Source organism: Lepidochelys kempii, chromosome 9 (assembly GCF_965140265.1).
Source record: "Lepidochelys kempii isolate rLepKem1 chromosome 9, rLepKem1.hap2, whole genome shotgun sequence".
In the NCBI taxonomy this organism is placed as follows: domain Eukaryota; kingdom Metazoa; phylum Chordata; order Testudines; family Cheloniidae; genus Lepidochelys; species Lepidochelys kempii.
This window is the reverse complement of record NC_133264.1, coordinates 14,351,007-14,377,678: the sequence shown is the minus strand read 5'-3', so window position 1 is coordinate 14,377,678 and position 26,672 is coordinate 14,351,007. Positions and strand designations below refer to the sequence as shown.

General features: G+C 37.4%; 1 protein-coding gene across 8 annotated transcripts in view; it reads left to right on the top strand.

Annotated features, from left to right (window-relative positions):
• The window catches only part of NLGN1 (neuroligin 1), a 459,420-nt gene extending 438,813 nt beyond the window's left edge, over nt 1–20,607 (top strand). For all 8 annotated transcript variants that reach the window (XM_073359359.1, XM_073359360.1, XM_073359362.1 and 5 more), the window contains 3 exons: nt 10,379–10,591; nt 15,304–16,093; nt 17,272–20,607. In XM_073359359.1, the coding sequence (XP_073215460.1) occupies nt 10,379–10,591; nt 15,304–16,093; nt 17,272–18,094 (1,826 nt within the window). In that variant the 3' untranslated portion in view covers nt 18,095–20,607. The remainder of the gene's footprint in view (nt 1–10,378; nt 10,592–15,303; nt 16,094–17,271) is intronic.
• The last annotated feature ends 6,065 nt before the right edge of the window (nt 20,608–26,672 follow it).

The window sequence follows — 26,672 nt, the reverse complement described above, 5'->3', positions numbered from 1 at the left end:
AAAGCTGCATTCAGGATCATCCCCTTTCAAATTTTGCTATACGGCTTCCAGACTTTAATTCACAAAATGTGAATAAAATGTGGATTGCAATGGGGGGAAATCATTTGGAATAGCTATTACATCTTACATTAACCAATGATAAATACAGAAGCTGCAGACAGTAAAGCGTCCATGACAGTAAAGCATCCATGGTAGACCAGGATGTTTGGTAGGAAAAAGCAGGCATGTGATGTGGCACAGTAACTTCTTAATTACTTGATATTTTGGCTACCAATGATCACAACTAAAGTACTGAAAACTGAAGACCAAAGAGTTAGAGATGATGCCTCAAATATTGGTAAACTGTCAGGGTCCTTGTCACCATTCCTGGTGCACAGTTCATATAATGATGGATGCAGTATAACAATCTAGATAAGTAGGTAAGTCCATAGATTAGATAGATCCCTGACCAGGGGGCTATATCCCTTTGTTTGAATAAGAATAGATGTAGTAGCTCTGTCCTCATGAACACAAATGCCAATCGTGCTAACCTGCTTTCTTTGTGGTGGATCTGTGTGATAAGGACTGGTATCTGTTTCACCTAGCCTCCTTTTTCCTTTAAAATTCAGGGCTGAAATTGAATTGATGTTTTATCTACCCACCTACTTTATGAAAGTTGGTGCCCATTCTTCTTAAAAGAAAGCTAAAATAACTATAAATTGAGCTGTTGCCAACTGGCAATATTTTTGATAAAAGACAAATTTGCTGTGGAGTTGTTTTTAAGTGACAGAGTGCTCTCTTGTAGTCTCTCTTTCTCTCTCATTTTCCTAAGTCTTGGGTACCATAGCACATTAGCTAGTGTGGGTTCCAGACCACAGGAAGGTCATAAGGTCGGTCAACTATGCAGTCCCTCTAGGGAGTGAGGTAAATTGTTGCCATAGCAGTAAAAGAATTGCTATGCATTCTGTAGGGATGTTAAGCCAAAAAAAAATAAGAGTGTTTACTCAAGTGTGTTTCAACAAGTATGTCTCAGAATGAATGACTGATCTCAAAGAATAAGATATAGTGTGATGGGTTGGGTCACAGAAACCCCCTTGGGACTGCCACCTGATGTGCTGAGACTACCTCTGAGCCCGTTCTCCCTGGCAGCTTGGGACTTCAGTACCCAGTCTTGTTGAGCCAGACGTGCTAGCCTGCTACAAGCACAGACCCAGGTCTCAACTACGTCCCCCACAAGCTGCAGACTTAACTGAAAACAGCTTAAGAAGTGCTCCTGTCTCTAGCACCCAGAAATCCAGTTCCCAATGGGATCCAAACCCCAAATAAATCTGTTTTACTCTGTATAAAACGTATACAGGGTAAACTCATATATTGTTCACCCTCGATAACACTGATAGAGAGATGTGCACAGCTGTTTGCTCCCCCAGGTATTAATTACTTGCTCTGGGTTAATTAATAAGTAAACAGTGATTTTATTAAATCTAAAAAGTAGGATTTAAGTGGTTCCAAGTAATAACAGACAGAACAAAGTAAATTACCAAGCAAAATAAAACAAATACACGCAAGTCTAAGCCTAATACAGTAAGAAACAAAATGCAGGCAAATCTCACCCTCAGAGATGTTCTAATAAGCTTCATTCACAGACTAGACTCCTTCCTAGTCTGAGTCCAGCAATCACTCTCCTTCCCCCTCCCCCCCCCGCCCCGTAGTTACTGTCCTTTGTTCCAGTTTCTTTCAGGCATCTCTTTGGTGTGGAGAGGTTATCTTCTGAGCCAGCTGAAGACAAAATGGAAGGGTTTCCAGGGCCTTTTATACTCATAATCATATTTCTAAAAAGCATTATGGGGTGCAATGTCACATATAGTATAATTAAACCAGACATCATTTTTAAAAAGAGATGCTTACGTCTTTATTTTTAACTTGATTATTTAACTCATGGTAATACAGTATGAGTATGTCAACGTTTTCAAAAAGCAAACTCTGAGGTTCACATTAGCACCTGAATTTCTGAACTCAATTGGATGATTGCACATTCCAATGGCTGTTTAGGATCTAACTACATTTGTGCATGCTATTACAGTAATTGCACACACATTTTTGCAGGCAGATTCCTGACCTCCCTTTCTTCAAATCTGACTCATCAGGTTATATACTAACATTGGATCCTCATCACAGAGCCTCCCAATGTTGAGTTACTGTTGTATCAAAGAACCTGAAAGTGGCTTGTTCTTCACATTTTTAAAGCATTGTTATAAGAATGACCACCAAAAGTGTCAATCTGCATTTCACCATCTCATCGATCCATATGCATTTTCAGAAGCCTTCGGAAGTGATTAATACTAACCAAAATCCATATTAACAGCCAGATCAGCCACTACAAATCCAAGATTATTTCATGTTTTAACATGAGGGAAAACTGTTCTGCAGCCCTGCAGAGATCAGCAGAAGTTTTCAATTTAAAGACATTACTAAGCAAATCTAAACTGGACCAATGCACATTCTAAACAGTCGCATGTCTAATTAACTGTCCCATGACACAATAAACTAAAATGAACATTTTCAATTTACGGTCAGTAGGAGCTGGGGATGAATCAGGCTGCCTGAATATAAATTTAAGTGCCTCTGTTTGGCCTAAAATCCCATCCTCCACAGCATCTTCTAACCATGAGAGCTCTGTCAACCTACCATTTTTCATTTGGGAAAAATTTTTCTGCGAAAGCTAAAATTTCATAAAAATTGAAGTTCTTGGCAAGTGCACAAGTTTGGGTTATTTTCTGGTCTCTTCTCAAAACTGATTTAAATTCCCAATGTTTTAAAGGGCTTCCCGTATGGATCAGATTATAGAATAAGAACCTCATTTCGTCACAGATTCTTAAGGAAAAGGAAACAGCTGGATGGGAAGGGAGACTTTTTCAGCAGATCTCGGCTCTTTTATTATAAAGATTCTTGACCTTATAGAGTTGAGAAGGCTTTTGACTCCATGTCTATCCAGTGTTTATTGATATTCTCCATTACACCAAGCTATCATGGCCCATAGTTGTTCTACCCAATAATATCCAGTAAGGTCTGAACGTTCCAGTCCTTCATGTATAATTCGGTCAATATGTAATATGCCATGTGTCCATTTTTGCCACTGAAAATTGATTCTCATGTTGCTCAGTAGGCAAGGGGTAGGCATTTGATTCAATGTTCTGTGTACTGCCTAACACCATATCTTGGTATTTGAGATTGATAGGATTGGAATAGTGGGGCAACCATGATATAATTATGAGAGAAAAAGAGGTAAAGCCTTCTTCAAGGAAACTGTTTTCTCCCACTAAATAGGCAAGTGACAAAATATGGCATCCTGAAAATATTTCAGGTGGGAGTTTCAAATCTCCTAAGAACATTGGATTAACCCTGCTCCAATTGAAAGTAAAACTCCCCATTAACTTTATGGGAGGAGAGTTAGGCCAGCATTACAAATCTCACCCATTATGTTTGTGAGTTGGTGGTTTATTTTTAGGGATTTGGTTGGGGCTGTGTTTAGGTTGGGGATGGTCTGTGTTCCAAAGGATTGGTATATGATTGATTTTTTTTTTGTATTATACACATTGCCCTGCTATTAGGATTTGCTTTGGGCCATGTTGTCTGGTTTTATTTTTATTAAGGTTTTCAGAGGTGTTGGGTTATGAGAGCATTGTTATTGTTTTATTTACTGTGGAGCACTCTTCCATTGACATAGCTGCATTTACACTGTGGGTTTTGTTGGCATAGCTGTTTCAGTCAGGAGTAGGGTTTTATTCATAACCCTGACCAAGGTAGCTGCCAATGTAACTTTTCAGTGTAGACCAAGCCTAAGATCCAAAGTAGAGGAAGTTTCTTTCCTTGTTTTAAAGGACTCCAGTTGCTGGGGCTTTTTTTGTGTCACCTGTGACACTAAAAGAAAATGAGGAATAAAACCCAAAGGAGGCGGAATTTCTTTTTGTTGTTTCAAAGACTGCCACAGCTGTAGCATTTTTGTGACCCCTGGCCTATCCCACCAACACTACTCAAAAGGAGTTGGCACCCAATAGTGCACCTTAGAGATCCTCATAATTTGTAAAAACATAGATGAGAATTAATTCAATGCTATGCTTTTCTCCATGAGTACTTTCAGAATGCTAGGCTGAGCCAAAAGGGTACCATTTTCTTTTAAGTGCCTATATTTAGCATGTGGACCTTTCGCAATTAGCTGATTAGGTTCTACAAATAGTTGTTTTGGCAGCAGGAATGGGGATTTCCTGAGGCCAACTACTTGTGCAGTAGTGCTGAATATTGGACTTGTTAAGAAATCCTACCTCCCAGCTGCAGCACGTTAGGGTCCAGTAAGTTAATGAGTTAGTGCAGTTGCTTTGCATTGCTCATAATATGGCTTATTGTTCGTAAGCTTAACTTTTCAATACTGTTCTTCCAAAAGCAAAACTGAAATCATGTAGATAAAATAGCTGAACTGTTTCCTAGTATTTACAGGTTGAGTAAGGCTGTGTGTGAATATTGGGATATCTTTTTGGAGTCCAAAACGTTTTTCAAGTCAGCCATGTTCACACCCCTTTCTATTCACTTTTCCATGAACTTTTATAGGGATAGATTTTATTACAATAACTCTTAGGTAATGGCTGTTCTTTGCGCCAAATCTTGTAATCACCTACAAACAAGGGCATAGCCTATTTGTCTGAAAGATGCTTGCCCCCAGTTTATAACATTTCAGTCATGAAATTGCAGAGCATAAACAATACCATATGACTTAATTGACCAGTGACACACAATGAATATTTAAAATACATATACAAAGTGAATGTTTACGTACAATTCAGAGATTGAAATATGTTCACATACATGGTTTGCTGAACAGCTACATAGAATCCATATCTGTTCATTGATATTTTGCAAACAGCAATAAACATGTATCCTGCAGTTTGCCCAGGTACAATGGTGACCCAGGTCTCCGTACTGATTTATTAATCTCATTTTCTACTTACAAATCCAAAATAAAATTAGTATCTCTAGAGCTGCTTATGTGATCCTTCAAGATGCAGGTTGCTATGTAAGTGTAAGTACCGTCAGTGTCCATTCCATCGTTGACAGTCAATAAAGAATGTATCTGCTTATTAATCCTAAAACATATAATGATTTAGTCTGTTTTTGAACATCTCACAGAACTAAAATAAAATCCTTCAGTTCTTAAATCATTCACCTACTTGTAATCTGTATGTGTTTGGCATGAATCTACAGAAATAGGAAGACTCTCCACTTGTATTACAATCACACTGTCTTTTGCATATAAAATGCATTTGATACAAGAAATAAGTTCGAGCAACATTTTCAGAAGCCTTGTTTATAAGATCTGGAACCTGATATATGTTGCAGACACCTGATTGTGGAGGAAGACTTTTTAAATTCATTTTATGTTTTATGGACTCTTTCTACTTTTTCAGTATTGTGATTCCTAGTTTGCTAGTTGCTTTATCCTTTCTCCATTAGTAAAATATTCTGTTAATATTAAGGATATGCTGCCTGTGTAGCTGCAAGCCCCATTCCAGAGCCTGGCAGCTGCAACACAATGCCATCCAAGATCGCCTGGTCAGAGCCATCCTGCCACCCATAGGGAAGGTTGCCGTGAACTCCACCATCCCCGGAACTAACAGCCAACTGCGATTGGACAGCGTCATCACCAACAAGGACCAGAAGAAGATCATCATGGTGGATGTCACAGTGCCCTTCGAGAATAGGACCCTGGCTTTCCACAATGCCCAAGCTCAAAAGGAGGAGAAATACTCCCCTCTTGCCAAAACCTTGAGAGCTAAGGGTTACCAGGTTCAGACACACGCGCTGATTGTCAGAGCCTTGGGCGCATGGGACCCCAGTTACGAGTGAGTGTTGAGAGAATGCGGAATCGGTCAGTGCTATGCTCGGCTGCAGCAACTCATGGTGTCGGACATTGGTAATACCAGGAGGGATGAGCTAGACTGCCAATGAGAAGCGCCGTCAGGAAAGTAACCGAAATACTTTCCTCATGGATTGTATTTTCTAAATGGACAACTTACCCGAAATGCTCAATTACTGAGGGACAATCTTTACTCATTGATATATTTTGCTTTCCACAACCAACTCTCTGTACAACTTTTCATGAGTGATGTACCCGAGTACTTAGACTCTAATATCTAAACTATATTGTTAAATTTATTCACCTAAATTTGGGTTATTGCTGATTATGTACTATATGTATCATATGACTTTTTAAAACAAACTTTGTATTTATGGATAATCTAAGCACTATACCCAGATGTAGAAACACTCTTTTCTCAACCTATGTATTATATAATTTTTTTAACATTAGCTTTAATAAAAAAATTTAATCTGAGACTAGGAATCCGGTGTAACTAAATTGAACAAAATATGCCAATTAGATGTTGTATATAAGGTCTTAACACTGGAGAACTGCTGGCCTAGCATTTTATATCTCTAGCCTGTTCCTTCCCTGGGCAATAAACCTCAGCACTGACCTAAAACAAACAAATGCACCTCTAAATGTAGCATAGCTCAGATCTCTCTGCAGCAAGGCCTATTAGCTTTCCATGTAGTTTACAGTTGGGGAAGGTCTGTTAGAATGAATGTGAGAGCATTTGACTGAACACTAAATTAGTGCTATTCATCTGAAGTCAAAATAGAAGACTAGAGCAATGAACAATAGTCATGTGTATTATAAATATTTGTTTATTACTGTAGAATTTTAGTAATACTAACTAGTAACAGGTTTCAGAGTAACAGCCGTGTTAGTCTGTATTCGCAAAAAGAAAAGGAGTACTTGTGGCACCTTAGAGACTAACCAATTTATTTGAGCATGAGCTTTCGTGAGCTACAGCTCACTTCATCGGATGCATACCGTGGAAACTGCAGCAGACTTTATATACACACAGAGAATATGAAACAATACCTCCTCCCACCCCACTGTCCTGCTGGTAATAGCTTATCTAAGCTATTATTATTATTAAGCTATTTATTACCAGCAGGACAGTGGGGTGGGAGGAGGTATTGTTTCATATTCTCTGTGTGTATATAAAGTCTGCTGCAGTTTCCACGGTATGCATCCGATGAAGTGAGCTGTAGCTCACGAAAGCTCATGCGCAAATAAATTGGTTAGTCTCTAAGGTGCCACAAGTACTCCTTTTCTTTTTTAACTAGTAACAGTGATTAGGCATAATCTGACAAAACAGAACATATCAGGTACAGTGGACCAAAGTCTGCCCTCACTCACTAGTCGTTAAGTCATTGGAGTGACTCTGGACTTACTGTGGTGTAACTGTGCGCAGAAATTAGTCTAGTACTTCTTTTCCTATTATATTATACATAACTTGCTGTTGTCATCCCACATTATGAAAAAGGCTGGACAAATAGGACATCTCCATTTGACCATCACGAGCTGTGTGAAAATTTCACCCAGCCCAATAAGAATTAAATGTGTAATGAAATCTAGTCTGAACAGTGTTACTTGTTTTAAATGAAAGTTTGGCTTCTTTTGCATACTAATAATTATAGTAATAAAAAATAGTGGACTGCTGTCCTCTAGAAAGGTTATATATATATATATATAATTTAATCTGATTGTGCTTCTGCTTTTACTATTGGTCTAGCAGGTGAAGATCTACATCTGCAAGCTCAGATTCATATCTGTCTCTCTTAAACAAAGTTTAAGAACAGACTAAGGGATGGTCCAAGTTCCGTAGCCACCCCCAGCCAGCACTGGGGATTGAACTGGGGAGCAGAAGAGCTAAAAGCATGAAGCTCGCCAGCTTGAGTCGAGAAGCACATTCCGTAGCTTGGGGCTGTAACACATTCACATCTTCTGTGGATAAAGTGCATGGGGACTACTGACCAATGTGTTATTCACATCGCAAGAACTGCAGTTACTGACTTTCTGCCTGAGAAGAAGGGGATTTGATATTGGGAAGGCGAGTGATAGAGGAATAGAAGTGAAAGAATGAAAAAAAAGGGGTAAGGGCCTGTTGAAAGGGAAAGGCTGCCAATAGGGAATTAAGCATAAAGGGAAGAGGAGCAGTAGCTGAATGTCCAAAAGGGTATGGGGGAACTAGAAGGTGGAATGGAGCCTTCTTATCTTGTCATCTCTTCCCCCAACCCATGCTGGACAACTGTTATTTGGCTGCAGATGAATATCAGTATTTTGGTCAAAATTTATCTAAGTTCTTGTTCAGTAGAAGCCACATGATTGTACAACTCTGAATTAAATATCTTGTCACAACCTTCAGGATTAAGAGTTCACACTTGGGTGCCTAAAATTTGGCACATTGTAAAAAAAAAAAAAAAAAAGTGACCTGTTTTTCGGAGAGTGTGGACATCCCAGCTCAAAATTACTTCATTCAGAGTTGAATGTGCTCAGCCTCTCTGTACATCAGAACACTTGTATTTAGGTGCCTAACTCTGGACCTGTTCCAATGCCGGTGAAGTCAGTAGGAGTCTTTTAATTGACTTCAGCGGGTGTGGAATCAAGTCCTTTATCACAAAGCTTGAAATCATGGCCTTAATGTTGCTATGCATTAAGAGAAGAAATATTCTGAAACCTTTCTTCTCTTGCATTGTATCCATTTCTCACTGGAAAGGTGCATCAATTACAGTAAAGCCTGATCCTCCTCTGTTGGCTTTTACTACACATTGTGTTCTGTATTTCTGCAGTCACTCTCCTGTTGACTTCTAGAGTCAATGGTCATCTCTCTCTATCTATGTAACAGAGTCCATAAACTCAGCTTCTCCCTGTTTAAGCCCTGGTATTTTGGGTAACAAAAGGGATATTTTTAAAAGGACATAGTAGCTAGCTGTTATAAATAAGGAATCTTTTTTCTTCCTTCCCCATCAATATGATACACAGTTATTATTCTGAATTTAAGTCTTAAGAGCTGCATGTATTGCTGTTGATGTGACAGTGTGAGTGATGAGGTTTGTTAGAGAATTGTTGTATGCTTTCTTCTGGAAAAGTACTGTAAACTTTTTTGTTTAGCATGGTGATCTCTGCATCAAAGGAGAGTTAAATTAGTGTAACTTTAAGTAGAACAGAGGACCCACTAATATGTAGTTCATGTGGAGATAATTGCTTTAATGGTGGTACTTCTCTACAGGGCCCTCATTGAAAGGCTGTTACATTGTCCATTTTGTGTGCGTGAAATCAGTTTCATACACAAATGGAGGCTTTTGGTTTTCCTTAAAATGCTGATATTATTTAAACCTTTGCTCAAAAGACTTTATAAGCTGTGCATGAGACCAACGGGACCCATGGGGTCCAAGATAAAAACGAATAGGATCTTTTCTCGGATGTGTTTATTGTTCAGCTTTTAGAGTCCGCTGCCTAATGGTAACAATCACAAGTCTTTAATAAACAAAAAACCGAAATTCCTGTGCTGACTACAGGAAAAGCATTCTTTCTCCACCTGATACAATTCCCAAATGACTATGAGGAAACAAGTTATGTGCTCCCTGGTTTACATCTAAGCTCCTATCTATTTAATGCTAGGGGGTTACTAGAGAAGCTCAAATTGCCTTGTGTTTCCTTTAATGCAGACTCAGTTAACCCAGGTTAGTGGACGTGGGTTGGAGCTCAGGGAGTAGGAGAGTCACTCAGGTTGTACAGCTCTGTCTGTCCTCTGACATAAATTGAATCTTTTTGGGAGTAAAGCGAATGGGAGAGAAAAGAGGAAAAAAGGAGGCAATGTGGTAATACAGGGAGTACCTACACCACAATCAATGGATTCCAAAATTGAGCAGTCACCCCTCTGGCATGCACCAAACACACATCTGCATATGCAGATTGGGTCCCAGCTGACTCCTATGCTTACATAAATTGCTGCAAAACAGGCATGCACCAAGTTTTTCAGACATAATCCTTTTAACACACACAGTCAGAAGCTAAACATTTGACCTTACAAATGTTGTGGTGTTCTATTCAAATTTGTGTTATTATTTTTTGTTAGTTGCATTCCAATAGTGCCCACAATGAGAAAGGAACTGCTCACATACAGAAAAACATGGTCCCTTCCCCAAAGATTTTACTCTCAATGTATTACTATTAAAGCCATAGGTCCTTACTGACTTATTTCCAGTCTCATTCTGCAATGAGCATATTATCCTGTATTGTACCTATACAATTCTCACATTCATTTATCATTGTTAATATTACAATGAACAGCAAAGGATTTACTGTAGCGAGGATGAGTCACTTGTAAATTATTGCCAAGTGGATATAAAAAATGATGTATTTACAGAGTACTTAGCTCCATTTACATTTGAAACATTACTGAGAAGATAACAGAGCAACAAGCGTAATCTGAGGAGCGTATGCTAAACCTTTTCTCTTGTTCCTTTACATTTGCAGGTTTCTTGAGTACTGGGGATCAAGCAGCAAAAGGAAACTATGGCCTCCTTGATCTAATCCAGGCTTTGCGATGGACTAGTGAAAATATTGGGTTCTTTGGTGGTGACCCATTAAGAATAACTGTTTTTGGATCCGGTGCAGGTGGTTCATGCGTCAATCTATTGACTTTATCCCATTATTCTGAAGGTAACCGTTGGAGCAATTCAACCAAAGGTATTATGCAGGTTGCAAATATTGACAATTTTGGTGTCTGCATGCCACCACCATTAGTACTATGTGATGCTCTGTATTTCTCTCTCTGTTTCTATGGCCTGCTGAGTTCAACTCAGTAATAATCTGGCTTTTTAAAGGCTGTAATAGCTGCCTTTCTCCTCAACTCTTCTGTGCACGTTTAAATTTGGGGTGACTTTCTTTCTGTTTCTTTGTGGAGCTTCGTAGAAACACGTTTGCAACAGACTTCTGAACAGCACACGCACAGTACATCATTTTTGTCTCTTTTCTTTCCTACCTAAGGGTGTCCTCTTTGGAAAACCAGTCGGTGATGCTCACAGTAGATGAGGTCGACTATATTCAATCAGTCATCAAAGGCATGTTTAGTTTCTCATGAGGAGCAGGATTTAAAGAAAAATAAAACGACATGGTTCCTGTTTTCAAGCTAGTGGCTGAGATGCTTCACAGTATTATCTAGTGGGAAGGGGAAAGTGCCTAGTTCAGAAATCTTTTGTCTGAAACTGCATGAATTTCACTTGCTGTCTTCTGAGAAAAGAATGTTTGCATGCGTGAGCCAAAATTGTCAAAGCATCAAGGTCACAAATTAATTTTTTTTGCCTATATGTGTTTTTTCTAATCTATAACTATCACCTCTTCTCTAATTAAGTTAAAGCAAACAGCAGGAAATTTAAAATGTTGTTTGAGTACAAAAATCTTTTTTTCCTTCCATTTTGGCTCCAGAGTTCCACACACTTTTTTTCTCATTTGCACGGCCACTGCTTATTGATCACATTGCTTCTCTAACACCATCCTGTCATTATCCGTTTCACATATATTGTTTAGACTTAGTGGGCAGATGACAGAAAACCCTTGTTGATGGAGTCTGGAGAAACACATAAGGCCTCATTTTCCTCCGATTTACATTGGTGAACTCCCTGGAGGGCCTGATTGTACACTCGTACTGGAGTAACTCCACTAACATCAGTAGAATTTACTTCTCATCGAGCACCTAATCCAAAGCCTATTGGAGTCAATGGAAAGGTTCCCACTAAGTCTCAGTGGGCTTTTGGATCTGGCCTTACAGTGATGTAAATGGGAGAAGAATCAGGCCAATTCTCTTTTATGTAAACAAAACTATTGTGGAAAATAGATTCCTAGGACAGTGGGTTTAATTTAAAAAATTATTTTAAAAATTATTTAAAATAATTATTATTTTTATTTATTATTATTTTTAGAAAATAATTTTTAACCATTTCCAGCCAAAGACCACTTTTCACTTTAATACTTGAAATACCTTGAAGCAGAAATGTAGAATCCACGTATAAATTTGACACTCACAATTATATAGGTCTTTGCACGTTAACCTGTGACATGTTTTGTAAAATGGCATTTTAAGCCAGTAGTTTACCAGTCAGACCTTAGCCTAAGCATAGTGCCCATAACCATGTGTAATCTCTGGGTCATATCATGCCATCAGTTTTTCAGCAGAACTCACAGTGTGGGTCATCTGTGGCATAGTGGATTGAGGATGGGGCTAAGAGTCAGGAAACCTGGTTTCCATTCTCTGCCAATGACTGACCATTTGGCCTTCGGTTTAATTACAAGTAACTGATGTAATGCTGAACACTATATGCTTTTATCTGGAATGACCCATCAGTCATGATGTGCATCTTGTCAGCTAACTCTACACAGTCATGTTGTAATGCTATAACATTTTGTCAAAAGCGCAAGCCCATTTACTGTCTGCTGAGTGCCTACTTGACTGCTCTCATCTCCCACTGAACAGAGCATTCTTCAGGGGTCGGGAGACACTCAGCACTTTGCAAGATGGAGATCTCAAATAATTTGTTTTGGCTACCCCATATGCAAAATGGGAACCATAGTGCTTATCCATCTCGGTAAAGTACTTTGAAATCTGTGGATGAATAAATGCAAATGATTATTTACCTCAGCGAGACCTTGACATACAAACGATAGCAAAGTGTGGCCCATTATGCCTTAATGTCATTTTAATATCAGCCTACAGCCCCTTGAGCCACGAGTGTGAATATTTCCTGATAGAAATCTAATTCACTTCCTTTACTGTACATTGTTGTTGGCAGAAATCAGTTACAGTATGAAAATTACTTTTCTCTGTCATCCATTCTTCACTAACATGGTTCAACAGAAGTATTTCTTTAAAGTAACTGAATTGAGCTTTATGACTAGAGGACTTGACGACTTTTAACATAATCTGGCCTTTTATGTGCAATTTAGCAAGCTATAATGTTTATCTCAGTACTTTCTTACCATGTAACTGACTCTTTCTCTAATTGGTATAGAAAATAATTCTAAACAATTTAAAAAAAGAGATTTACACAGCATGCACATAAAATGAAGCTACGTTGCATTAAGAATTACATCCTAGTGAAAATTCCAATTTGGTACTCTGCTGCATGTATTCTACTGGCCAGATCCTCAGCTGGTATAAATCACTGTAGATCCATTGACTTCAAGCTGATTTACATCAACTGAATATCTGGCCCTATAAATATTATTTTTTCTCTGGATCTAATTCTGCGGTTCTGCTTTGTTTTTACTCAGCTCTTACTCAGACAAAACTCAGTTATGACTCATCTCATGAATCTAGAGATGCACTTGAGCCATATATTTCAGTCCACATCCAGATTCTACTAAAATGAAAGTTTTGCCTGAGTAAGGGCAGAGTAGAGACTGAGTAAGGACCTCAGGGTTTATAATCTTCAAGGATCGTAAAACTCCCCAAAGACCTTTTTTTAAAATGTTTTCATGCAAGCAATTAATTCTAACTAGCATTTGAGCATGGTCCTGATCCTGCAGTGTGATTCAGGTAGGCCCTAACTCAGGCTCTGTGCAGTGCCTGAGTCCACCCGCACATCACATTGCAAGATGAAGGCCATAATTTGTATTTGTAAAGAGCCAGATTCTTAGATGAGCCAAGCAGCTGCAACTCCTGTTCACTGGAGGTACTGGCTGATGTGCAGGATGTGCCCCAAAGACATTTTGTTTGTGTAAGTCAATGACAGAGGGTCAGATGTTGCTTTCAAAAGTTGCCTTCAGTTATCTTACTGCAAATCCTTAGTATCTCTACTGATGTCACTAGAATTACTCCAGATTTGTACTGGTGTAAATAAAAGCAGATGTTGGCCAAATATGCTTTATGTTAGTGTAATGTGTAGATGTCAAGGGGCATTTTGCATAAATTATAGTTAGCTATGAAATATAGGTCAGATTACAAAATATTTTCCAATAGACTGCATAATTGCAAATTGTTTGGTGTCCTTCCGTTGTAGAACTTGTGGTGATGCAGAACATTTTTTAAAAGGTTAAAACTATTTAGCAAGAAGGGTAAAATATAGTGCCTAATATGGACTAAATTATGATTTCCTAGGAGTGTGGAGTAGAAGATCCTTTCCCACTTCATTGCACAGGGGCCAAACTCAAAATTCCTGTTGGAAGTAGAGCTCCCCGAAGGGAATGGGGAAGGGGTGAAGTGATGCCATGGCCCAACACAGAGGGGAGCACCAAATATATGGGATCAGCCACTCTAGTGTTATCCCTTCAGGACAGAATTCCCCATAAAACCCTTTCATACATGCCTAGTACATGAGCCATGGCTTAGCACTGGGATGAAATCCTGTCCCACTGAAATCATTGGCAAAACTCCCGTTGACTTTGGTGGGGTCAGGATTTCACCCATGATGTGGACAAAGATACCTAAAGGTTAAAAAAAAAAAAGCAATTCAAACAGGGCTTCATATATTTATGAGCAGAGCTTTTGGTCCAGATTCTACTCTCAGTAACACCAGAGTAATCCGGAGTAATTGCACTGATGTCAGTGGAGTTACTTCAGGTGTACACATGTATAAGTGACAGCAGAATCTGCCCCATCCACCCCATCTCTCATAAATGAAAACTTGAGTAAATGTTTAAATTCTAAGTCACAAAGCAATATTTTAGGATATTCAGTATAAAACATCATTTTCCTTTTTTATTTAAATGTGATCACCATAAACCTTAATTAAAAACAGGACCTTTTACAAGAAAGGATCTTGCCTCTTAGATAAATGAGTTAGGAATGCTGCCCAGCACTGTGTATGGCTTCAGAATATAAAATTTGTTATAATACCCAATTGAGAAGACCTGTACATCTCAAGCCAAGTTCAATCCTAAACAGAATCTATAAAAACAGTCTATTAGGTCCTATTCAGACTTCAATTTAAAACATGGTCATACACATGCAAGCTGCTGATAACTTGAACAGTATCTAAGAAATCAGTCAAATGCAGGGTATAATTCACTTTTCCTCCAACCTGATAAAATAATTTTAGTATTATGGGTTTTTCAAAGCAAACAGGGTTATCTTGAACAAGATATGGCATCAGACAATTTCTCCCACTCTTTCGGCTTCCTGAGTTACTCAGGTATAGGTCCTCAGTTGCTATAAGTTGGTATTTGCATGAGTTTTACTTATCTATTGGTCTAGGATTTATATACATATGTGCATTTTTTTGTACACGTTAGATGTGGATACAGCAACAAGCAGAGTTTACTTTCTGTATTGCATTTATTTATTAGTCATTTTTTTAAAAATGGTAAAAGATTTCCTATTGTCCCACAAACCTAATCTAAACATTAAACAGCTACATGCTTATAAAGGTCACCTCAGTACTTTTAAAATATTTTTCCCCCCACAGGACTTTTTCAAAGAGCAATAGCTCAAAGTGGAACAGCTCTCTCCAGCTGGGCAGTTAGTTTCCAACCTGCAAAATATGCCAGGATGTTGGCTACAAAAGTTGGTTGCAACATGTCAGACACTGTAGAATTGGTAGAGTGTCTACAAAAGAAGCCTTATAGAGAACTTGTGGACCAGGACATTCAACCAGCACGATACCACATAGCCTTTGGACCAGTAATTGATGGTGATGTGATACCAGATGATCCTCAGATATTGATGGAACAAGGAGAATTCCTCAACTATGACATCATGTTGGGAGTTAACCAAGGGGAAGGTTTAAAATTTGTTGAAAATATAGTTGATAGCGAAGATGGCATATCAGCTAGTGATTTTGACTTTGCTGTTTCCAATTTTGTTGATAATTTATATGGATACCCTGAAGGCAAAGATATATTGAGAGAAACTATTAAATTTATGTATACTGACTGGGCAGACCGACACAATCCGGAGACAAGAAGGAAAACTTTGCTAGCTTTGTTTACTGATCACCAGTGGGTTGCACCAGCAGTGGCTACAGCAGATCTTCACTCGAATTTTGGATCGCCTACATACTTCTATGCCTTCTACCATCATTGCCAAACAGATCAGGTACCTGCTTGGGCAGATGCAGCCCATGGGGATGAGGTTCCTTATGTACTGGGAATCCCTATGATTGGTCCTACTGAATTATTTCCCTGTAATTTCTCCAAAAACGATGTTATGCTAAGCGCAGTGGTGATGACATACTGGACTAACTTTGCAAAAACTGGGTGAGTACTAGATAGAGAGTAATCTCATCTATAAATTGAGGACTTGATCCAGCAATCCTTTCCTATGGACTTCTGTAGGAAATACTTGGGCCAGGAAGGCGTATTTACGTGAATAAGGGTTGCGGAATTAGGTTGAGAGTTATATGTTTTTAATATCTTTCAGTTCAATTAAAAATTGAACATTCTGTTCACACATGGGGAAACTGTCCATGTGACTATTCTATACATAACAGTGTGATAAATTCTTTGTACATAAAAAAAGAAGGGCTGCAGAAAGCAGCTTCTCTGATATTTTTATCTTTTTCAATCTAATATTTAGCTTTCTCATATTACCATAGTTGGCCTTAAAAAGCGTATTCTGCTTTGTAAGATTATGATGCTTTGAGAGAGATTTCTCTGTACTTAAAATGGGGAATTCTGTTGGAACTGGTAACACTTTCAATTTTTTAAGTCTGGCCACTGTGTAAGAAATTGTAACATGTTCTATAGTGAATAAGGAACATACTGAGATCACATATAGCAGTTATAAAGTATACATCATTAAAAACAGATCATCATTTAACAAACCACAATATTTGACTGTACTCCCGTAGTGGTGGTATTTTGATTGCATAGAACGTGAAATGCCACCAACATCACAGCACATGGAAGGTTGGTCTTAAAATTATGTCCACTTATTCAAATGAATAGGCACTTATGAATGTGAGATACATGGACTAGCAAAGGTGCCAAGGACTCACCTTGTACCACTTCTCCGCGCTCAGTTTGGCTTTCAGTGAATGTGTGCTATATTAAGTTAACACACTGCCCTTTCACCTCTGAAGACCTGAGGTGTGATTTAAGTTACAAATAAAAATAAGGTTTGTGACCCCTTATCCTAGTCTCTAGTAGGCATTAATCCACATCACTAGTACCAAAGTGTAATACTGTTGACAATTTTTCCTCGAGAGAAAAGGACTAGGATGCTGGTTGGGGTACAAAGGGCATTGGGGAAGCTTGCAGTGTCCACTTGCATTGTGTTGGCTCTAACTGCTATTAGGCCTCCAATTCGATCAAAACTACATTCACTGCCCTTCCCCTCCTTCCCCCAAATAAATGTTAAAATGCAGGATCAAATCTTAATTTTATAATTGCTTCTGAAATGCAGGCTTTACATCTCAGCTTTTTTTTTATTCTAGTGACCCAAATCAACCAGTCCCACAAGATACAAAATTCATTCATACTAAACCCAATCGTTTTGAGGAAGTAGCATGGACCAGATACTCTCAGAAAGACCAACTGTATCTTCATATTGGATTAAAACCACGAGTGAAGGAACATTACAGGGCCAATAAAGTGAACCTGTGGCTGGAACTGGTACCTCATCTGCACAATCTTAACGACATTTCACAGTATACCTCGACCACAACTAAAGTGCCATCAACAGATATTACTTTCAGACCAACAAGGAAAAATTCTGTACCTGTTACTTCAGCTTTTCCTACAGCCAAACAAGATGATCCCAAACAACAACCAAGTCCCTTTTCAGTGGATCAAAGGGACTATTCCACAGAGTTGAGCGTTACTATTGCAGTTGGGGCATCTTTGCTATTCCTAAACATTTTGGCCTTTGCAGCATTGTACTACAAAAAGGACAAGAGGAGACATGATGTTCACAGGAGATGTAGCCCACAGCGTACTACTACCAATGATCTTGCCCATGCACAAGAAGAGGAGATAATGTCCCTCCAAATGAAGCACACTGACTTGGATCATGAATGTGAATCCATCCATCCACATGAGGTGGTTCTGCGGACCGCCTGTCCCCCAGACTACACACTAGCTATGAGAAGGTCTCCTGATGATATTCCCTTAATGACACCCAACACCATTACAATGATTCCCAACACTATACCAGGGATTCAGCCCCTACACACATTCAATACCTTTACTGGAGGACAGAATAATACTCTGCCCCATCCCCACCCCCACCCCCATTCACATTCAACAACCAGGGTATAGCCAGAGAAGATGAAACAAACTTTATTTTTTTTGATGGATTACAGTAGGTGACATTACTGAAGATTACTTGGCTTTCAACCTACAAGACTCTTACTATTTAAATATAGAGGAATATTATGTGAATATACATATCAAGAACTTTGGGGGTTTTGAAAAAAAATGAATTGTACATATATACAAATGAACTTAAAAAAAACAACTTTGCAATTGCTTGAAGCAATTGTCCTGAATGATACTTTTTCATTCACATTCAACTGTTAATTTTTGAAGATTTAAGTTACATAATGGAATTCGGCATGTGCAACACAAACAGAAAAGAACTCTGACTGAAATTTAAAAAAAAAAAATCTATAAATATGCACAAGGGACACACTAATGGAATGTCAGATAATTTTCACCAATTTTTATTTGGAACTGTTTTATTGTGTAGTCCATATTTACACATTTGGATAAGTACACAAAGCACCAATGCTGTTAAGGCCTTAGTAGGGGGCTCATGCTGAAATCTGCCAGTCAAACAAAGAAGTTTTAAAGCCTGGCAGGTACAACATAATCACATAAGTGCTGTCAGTATAAAAGTTGTGGGAATAAAGGAAACTGGATATTTTTAGCACGATGTGCATGATAATTTATATGCTTGGTGGCTGTGCTGCTGATTAAGCCGTAATTAAAATTCTTCTCATCCCATTGGGGTTTTTAATAGAAGCTTCCTCCATCAATTGGCACAACCTAAAGAAGATTTTTTTAAAGGGGCAAAAGTAATTACAGTAAAATAATTCACAGTAGCTTCAGTAATAGAAGGAATTACAGTAGTTCTTAAAGGTATTTGATGGTATTCTCAGTATATAGGGGTGAACACTCCCTGAGTGAATCCCAGAGGGAAAAATATCTTTTTGTGTTTTTAATGTTCTCTTTCGTTTCCACCTAAATAATTTATAGAACTATAACCTTAATGGAACCTCTTTGATGAAGGATTTATAATTTGCTGTGGTTTAGTTACAATATATTTAGTTCATATTGGTAAGATAAAGTGTGTCCAAAGATTTCATTGCAAGGATATTTTTGCAGTATAAAGATGCCCCAACATTATCACTCTGATTACAGCTCTGTTATTGTTTTAACTCATGGTGCATGTGACAAAGTTTACTGCTAATATTTTAATGTAAAGTTATTTCCCTTTTTGCTATACATTATCCTTGCCATTCAAGTGAATTCACTGGATGAGATCTCTATAGAGTACAAATGTAGATAGAGAAGATCCATAACGATGGAGAGAGCCAACAAATGGAAATTTTTAAACCTGAATCTTACATTTGTTTGTGTGATTTTAAATGAATGGTCTAAAATCACAAGAAACTCTTCATTCCCCTGTTGTTTTCCAGAAACGGCATATCACGGTCCTTTCAAAATGTTTGTATATGTAATCAGATGTACATTTATATAAAAAAATGAGATGGACTTAAGAGCACATCCCTGATAAATACTTTCTCTTACCTGTACTATATTTCTATTAGACTAAAGTTATGTGATTTTTTTTTTACATTTTTTCAAATTACTAGCAATTTTGATAGTTTGTAAGATAATGCAAAGAACTCTCTCTGACAAACTAACTGCAGTAACAGAAACATTTCTTTTCAGTTACTCTTTTTCAAGAATGAAAGCTTATTACACACACAAAAAAATTGTATACTACTTGATGAAAAAATACTTTGTACTTCTTGGCCATATTACTGGTCACTGAGTGAAATAAAGATAATCTGGATAACAAATATTATTCCAATGCTAAGAGATCTGATCTTTGCTCATTAAAGAGCTAAAATGTTTATTGCTGTTTTGTCATTTTTTAATGAAGTAATGGTAACTGTCTCAAATAAAGAGTCATTTCTTAGACAAGTCTGGTTTTTGAAGACATGGATATGCCTTCTACAGATAATACAACTGCATATTTATAGGCCAATCCTACCTAAAACAGTTCCTTATAAAAATCATGACACTGTGAATGTATAATGTCACAGTGTTACATTAATTACCACTACCCACTAACTTGCCATAATTTTGCAGCCAGAAGTAAGATTTAAAAATACATACATCAAATTTAGAAAAGGCAAGGAACAGATAAATATGCAGTATTCCATTAAATGAAACTCACCTGGTTCACACTGTGAGGGTGATTAAACTTTCATAAAATGATGTTACTAGAAAGTTACCCTTCAAAGTGTGTTTAAGAACATCAAATAGACTTCAAAAGTGACACTGAAAACAAAACAACAAAAACCACTGCAGTTTCAGTCATTTTCTTTAGCTAATAAACTAATAAAAAATATACACTAACAATTAATATAATATAGATTATCATCCCCTGTTTTAAAAGGAGCATTTTTGGTAGAAGCATAAAGATTTAAGTCTTCAAAATCCAGGATGGTCTATGTGCAATTTCTGCCTGATGTGGTTGTGCTTTTAGACTGTGACCTGCCAATGTAAACCAATAAAAAGAATTGTCTGCCATCTGATAATTATTGTTTAATAGGAAGATTGTTTTTTGCTATGTTAATGAAACAAAACAAAACAAACAAAACCATGAATGGCCATAAAACAAGATATACACAAAATATGATTTCATGTGCTTTTCTTAACTTTATCAAACTCAAAATAATTTTCTACTATAATTTAATGGTGGCCATATCTATATCTATATATCTCTATATACAGTATCTGGTAATTGTTTACTTTTATTAGTTCAGAAATAAATGATTGAGGTAAACCAAGCATGACAGTATACTTTTTCTTTTCTGTCAGCCAATAATACCACAAATGTGAAAGATCAAGGCAGCAATGCAAATTTTATAACATTTTCCTGTTCAAAAATTCACATGATGCAGATACTGTGAATACAATTTTAGTTGCTACTTTATAATTACAGTTCAGCAGCTAGTTTTCTGAAAGTAAGAGGATGTCCCACTTTTATAACATGAACGAAGGCCACAAAGTGTTTTTAAAGCTGAAACATACTCACAAATGTAAGAAACATTTTGGAGGATTTTTGATGGTTATGCATTATGGAATTTAATTTTGTCATTTTTAAAAGATATATTTGGTTGGTTTTTTTTTTTCAAAATAGACAATGATTAACCAAATGGAGTGTGATATTTTATTTTTTGTATTGTTCATTGGAGCAGATTTCCAATGCAATTAGGATATTAGTCAGTATTTGGAAGTACAGCAAAAATATGAAAAGCCTGTATTTACTGCTTTCCCATTTTTGTAAATATGTTTGCAGACATTTAAAGAAAAAATATTTGATTATTTTGAGGAAAAAACTATGGAATAAATGCCTCTTTTCCCCATTCATTTTCTATTAAAATTATAGACATATATTACTTCATATCTAGTCTTGGATGCGTAGTTTACGCACAGAGAAGGCAGTACTGACATTGCATAGGGAAAGAAAGCAAATTGAAACACCTGTTGCTTAATAGTATCTCAGTAGGCCACATATTGTATACTGTATCCAGTGAAGATTTATGGAGCATGGAATTAAGATAGATAAACATACTCTTCTATAGGACAGCATCAGGGTTAGTGGTGTTGTTACTAAATGTATTCAAAAATGGATTCTTACTGTATATTTTTGGTTAACTGAACTCAAATAAATATTGATATGCAATAAAAACAGGGTGAAAAGAAGCCTAACAAATAAACATGTTACAGCTTTAAACACCACTACATAGAAATTGCTGAGATTTCTCTTGCGAGTTTCAGTGAAATATTCTGAAGAGACAAAATAGAACTGGAATTGTTAGGAAGCTGTAAAACATCATAGTGGTTCTTTGATGTTAGTAACTTGTTTTCTTCTATGGTATTAATTCAAAGTATTGGCCTTTCCCCTGTCCCTCACCTCTCCTTTTCTAGTAATGATTTGTTATGGACTATTGCTTTTAAATGTAAGCGAACATTAGATAATTTGGTCATTATTGCGAAAACATGCTCCCACATAAATTAAATTAATGGTCATTTCCCTGCTGAGGTTTTGTTATCGTTCATTCAGCTATCTTGTCAATTGCAGCAATTGTTTTGGCTTTTTATATATATATATTCAATAAACTTAGGGACTTTCTTCAAATAGTGTTATACCTCTTTTGCTCTTGAAATGATAACAATCTGTGAGTCAGATGTCCCTCTGAGGTCTTCAGAGAAATCTGACTGTTTGAAACACACACACTGCTGAAGTTGTTTCTCTCTCTTAAGCTTTCTGATTTGATTTAGTTCTGGCACTTTGCTGTATTTGTATGCAAGCCAGAAATTAGCTGCATTTGATAAAGGGTTCAATAGAATTATACAGAAGAATCAATGAATTAACCACAAGCAGAACATGAGGTTCTTTTTTGTCTTGGTTTTTTTTAATGCTGTTGCCATAATTGATTTCATATTGGCAGATTCAGTGGAAACTTGATTTAAAGGCATCGTGTAGGGTAAGAATACTAAATATTAACTGATTAAATAAGTTTGGAGGGAAAAAATGTGTTTTAAATCACCTTGGATTGATAGATGACTAACTTCCAAAATGTTAATGTGCAACTAACTCAACCTTCGTTGTTTTAAGTAGTAACCAAATAGCCCCTGATAATTCATGCATATATGAAAAAATAAAGTTTATTTAGAATGTTTACTATATTTTATCTACTGAAAAACAATTAAATATAATGTTAAAAATGGTAAATTAAGGCCTACTGAGGACCTAATCTTCCTGCTCCTTCACATCAATGGGAAAACTTTTGTTGACTTCAGTGGAGCTATGATCAGACACTACAGGTTAATGTCATATGGTAACTGGAAATAGTAGTTTAAATGAAGACAAAATAGCACAGGAGTTTTGAGAATGGTGTAAAAATTAATTTGTCATAGTATGACTATAAATATGTTGTCTGGGCCATTATATACGTCAATTGTATTCTGATCAATATGTTGTAAGTCACACACCTTCAAAGCATGTAAACAGAGAGTATTATCTGTTCACCTTGTGTGGATACAATTCAAGGATAAATGCATGTATTAAGTACAGAGGTGGAGTTGGCAGCTGAATCTGCATTCCTAATATTACGGGACAGAGCCACAACTGCTGTAAATCATCATAGCCCCATTGACTTCAGTGGATCTATGACAAATTTATACCAGCTGAAGATCTTCCCCCTGGCCCTCGGTGTTCATCATGGCTCATCTCATCCTCCAGTTCCTCCCTGCCCCCAAAATAATTGCAAGTGCATATGACTGCTGGATTTATGAATGCAAACAAATGGTTAGCTGTGCTATAAAATGTGCCTGCCATCATTTGTATGATTGTCCAAACAAGAGAGGCCCTCTCAGTTTAATGACATTCTGACAAGCATAACATCTCAGCAAATAAAGTTGTTACAGAGGGTGTGTTGACTAAACCATATTTTTAATATTAAAATTAAACAAAAATTATGCTTCTGCGTATATTCAATATGAGCCAGATCCTCAACTTGTGTAAGTCATTGTAGCTCTGTTGAAGTTATTGAGACTATGATATTTTACCCCATCTGAAGATCTAACCCTATATGTTTCATTGTTATTTGTTCACCCATTGTCTACCTCCCATTATTTGAACAGTAAATGGAACAAGACATACTATTGAGTTAAATTCTACTTTCTATTACACTGATATAATTTTAGAGTCAATGAAGTAGCTGCAAATGTACACTGATGTCAGCATACAGTATAAATACAGCACCAGCAATCCCAAGCATCCAAAAATCATGAGTCAGGCCCCCCAAGCCCCATGAAATTGGCTTAAATTCATGAGATTTAAAAAATAATAAATTTAACTTCTTTTTATTTGCTTTCTGGGGTTGGGGCATGTAGGGTTCAGGTTTTCAAGCTTTTCTCTGCAGCTCTGAGGATGAGAAATGTACTTGGTTTTAAAAAATGGAAATTGGGATTCTCAGGTAATATCTAACAGTTTCTCTCCACAGGGACACTCAGGAAAGTTATTCCAAATTAACTAAAGATGTGCATTTAAAGTGGATTAGTTATTAAATTGCAATAAACCTCTGTGTGGACAGTCTCAGGCAAAATTAAAGTGGCCTTAATTAAGTTTATCTTAATTCACTTCCAAAGTGAATCACTTTTTTAGTTATTTCCAATTAATTTTCCTATGGGCTTATCGATAGAACAAGTAGATCATGGCAAGCTGGGGTGTGAATCTACCCCCACACTAGCCTGCCGTGGACTAACTATCCCAATACACCCTGCTGATGTGTGTTAACAGTTTGTTAGTGTGCTTTGAGCTAGTCCTCTTTGAAATGGGACTAGCTCAAAGCACATTAACAAACTGTTAACCTGCATCAGCAGGATGCATATGGACAACTGGACCACAGCTGGCTAGAGAGAGGGTAGAGTCACACCTCAGCTTGCCACAGTCTAATTTTTCTTGTAGACAAGCCCTTAGTGTCCCCCTGTAGACAAGCCCTAATACTAGTAGTTGAAACTTTAAGAAAAACACCAAATAGCATGAGTCTGAAGATACGATCATGAGAGTTGACAACACTGTAACTATATTTTACAAAAGGCAAGTTTACACTTAGTTTTGCTCCTATTGAAGCTAATAGAAAATTTGCTACCGACTTCATTGAGGAAAAGATTGGGTGAGGAGTCTGTGTTTGGACTTCTGTTTCTTAAAAGCACTAGTTGATGTAAATAAATATGCCCATGTTTTCTAAGATCCCCTGGATAGTTCCAAATCTCTGTGGATTAGTTACTTAAATAGATTATCATTGTAATAAGAGGGAGGGAATGGTGGAGTCATGCCCTTCAATCCCCCAGCTACTAGCAAGCAGAGTGAGCCAGTTTTGGGATGGGAAAAAACACTTCACACCCGGTATAGCTGTCACACCAATGTACACAGCCCAGAAACAATCAGGAAAACACCTGGTGACTCTGCCAGAATTCCTTCTGGATACTTCAGCTGCAGCCCAACTCTTGTGCTCTCCCTCCATCTGCCATGGTCTGAGTTTTTGCCCAGAATGGTTACAGGTGTCAAGGGAAACTGTAGCTCTAAATGAAGTATTTAACCTGTTATTTGTATAAACCACATAGTCATGGGCCTTCCTGGAAGTGGAATTTAGGTCCTTGTGCATTTGAAATGTGATCATGGGCAATGTCTATGCTTGGATATTTGACCACCATGTCTTCATGCACAAGTTCATCTTTTAGTATTGTGTAAAATAAGCTATGGGGCTTGCATTATTTTGTAATAGTATCTTTGACAGTTGTTTGAAACAACAAACTAGCTCTGAATAAATTGAAAAGTCCTGAAGTCCTGAAATGTTTTCAAATGTATTTTCAAATTAATTTCCACTGACTGATGATATAAGATACTGCTGTAAAACCTTTTTGTTTTCCATCATAAGGGTGCTGCACTGGTGTGATAAGTGTGGCTGGCTAACTCTGATGATATGAACACCATGCAGCAATTTTTCCTCTCACTTACACTAGTGTAAATCTGGAGCAAGTCCATTGCAATTGGTAGCAATCCTCTGGATTTCCACTGGAATAACTGAGCTCAAAATCTGGACTTCTGAAGATGGGATCAAGATGGCTCAGGTAATGTGGAATGAGATATGGAAGCTTTCATTTCAAAGACACTTGTTCAATTCAGATAAGGTAAGTAATGTCCAAAAATCATTACCCTCTCACAATGTGAAACTAAGTACTACTGATGTTTACTAATTTTAAGCCCAATAGAATTATACTTTACCCTCCCTTTCTCAGCTGCTGGACTCACAGTGCCATGGCATCTTTTGTAGAAGGCAAAGAGAATGTGGGCTGCTGGTTCACTTGTGGGTCTGAACTGCTGTGCTCTGCCAGATGATCAAGAAGGGGTGTACATGGAGGAAGGACAGCAAGCCATCTTCTTTTTGCTTTTCTCTCTAGCCAAGTGCTGGCATTTTGACCTTTTGTAGGGTCACCAAGATACCAGGAAACAATAGTGCCAGGAATGGCTGAACCACATGCCTTGTCAATCATAGTCATGTTTCCTTCCTCCATTGGCTGCTGAGTAAGCAGTGGCTTCCAGTGACTGAGTAATTTGAATAGTAGGGCTCCATAAAAGGAGGTTCCTCCAGGGAACCATCCTCAAATTACTTTGTTCAGGGACAACTGAGGATACCTTCTCTTGTATACTTTGTTATGTTTATGTAGAGGGAGGACATCATGTTATTGTTACATTAATCAAATATTGGTAACTTTTGTATGTCTATGACAGTATTGACATTTTGTTCTTGAAAAGTAAAGAATTTTATTTGCAGTGATACAATCTTAATGCAATGATACAATGTTAATAAAGTGCTGGTCCAGGTTTTACAGTTACTTTTTAAAAAATAACAGGTTATGGTGTAGTCCAAGATGGTGGGCTGATTGCTAGGTCTTCCTATCCAATTCATTAGAAGACCATTGGCTTCAGTTGGGTTCTACAGGTTGTAAAATAGAGCAGAATTTAGCCATTTGTCTCCAAATCAGAATTGGGATTGGATGGTGAGGGATAATGTTCACATCTGTGTTG